The sequence below is a fragment of the Talaromyces stipitatus genome, genomic scaffold (assembly GCF_000003125.1).
Source record: "Talaromyces stipitatus ATCC 10500 scf_1105507295527 genomic scaffold, whole genome shotgun sequence".
In the NCBI taxonomy this organism is placed as follows: Eukaryota; Fungi; Ascomycota; class Eurotiomycetes; order Eurotiales; family Trichocomaceae; genus Talaromyces; species Talaromyces stipitatus.
In genome coordinates, this window is record NW_002990114.1 from 644,011 (window position 1) to 645,220 (window position 1,210).

At 42.3% G+C, this 1,210-nt stretch overlaps 1 protein-coding gene across 1 annotated transcript in view; it reads right to left on the minus strand.

Moving 5' to 3' along the window:
• The window catches only part of TSTA_082830 (uncharacterized protein), a gene marked incomplete at both ends in the record, with an annotated part of 6,067 nt that extends 5,548 nt beyond the window's left edge, over positions 1–519 (minus strand). Inside the window, 2 exons of the mRNA XM_002477968.1 lie at positions 4–20; positions 313–519. Coding sequence (XP_002478013.1) covers positions 4–20; positions 313–519 — 224 coding nt within the window. The remainder of the gene's footprint in view (positions 1–3; positions 21–312) is intronic.
• Positions 520–1,210: the final 691 nt, after the last annotated feature.

The following is a 1,210-nucleotide window of genomic DNA, read 5'->3' on the forward strand; positions in this document are numbered from 1 at the left end:
TACAGAGGGTAATGGTAAGACTGGATTAATAGCCGCAGTTGGTGTCAGGGACGATGCTAGAGGAAAAGGGATCGGGCTGGGGTTGATTTGTGCTGCAATGGAGGATATGAGAAGAAGAGGAGGGATTGATGGAGTTTTCATAGACTCGGTGACGTTGGATAACTTTTATGAGAAAGTGGGCTTTAACACTTGGAAAGAGTATAGGGAGTTCGTGATAGAGTCTGTAGAATAGTTTGATACGTAACGTGTGGATACATGCCGTCCGACCCTGCAACCATATCCCAGGCTTCAAAAGTAATCATCTTTTCTGACTCTGTGGATGTATATGGTGATAATTATTCTCCATCCCTCCCGACTTCGTGAGTCAGCGGGCGTCGTGTGCCAGTTTTCTCTCCGACTCAGAAAAGGCAACTTCAACAACAACACTTGGCCATTGGGGAGAACGGCCTTTTGGACGATTAACAGGTCTGTAAGATTCATCGGGCTCTTTATCACGGCTAGTCGCTTTCGTGCTTGCATCTCCAATTGGTTTCAACTTGCCAATTCATATTCATGTCACGCAATTTTTTCAAAAAGGCGGATAGAGAAGGTAGCATGCACCGTTTCATGCACGGCAGTAGTTCTTATTTTGACGATGATTGCTTCTTCCGTGTGATAGTAAGAGTCGCTGTCGAATTCATAATTGTCGGAGGCGGCGAAATAACGATTGAAGACCTCTTTTGACACGTCTAGATAGACAAAGTACTGAGTAGCATGGCCAGAATTATCCACAGTGTATCGATCACATTCTGAGTTTCTTAACGGAGAGAAAGTCATCCTTGCCTTTCCACCAGTAGAGGTTGGTGTTTAAACCAAATAATTGCACTGGAATTGAAGCTTCATACTCACGGCAGTTTCAATCGAATAGGGCTGTTGCGAATACGAATATTCGCAGTAATCAGCGATATTCGTTATTCGCATTCGCAATTTTTATTCGCAAAATCTTCATTGTGCTAATAATTATTCGCAATATATCACGTGCAGTAATCAGGTGACGCACAAAGGATGTCGAGGATTAGGTAAGCTAAACCTAATCAAGGAAAGCCTACAACATTGATACAAGGAAAATTCGAGAATTGAAGTCACAAGATTGAATCTACGAATCAATTTTACAGGTTTGTGTCGAGAATCTTCTATTGAGATTGTCTGGATATCTTCTATATGGGATTCT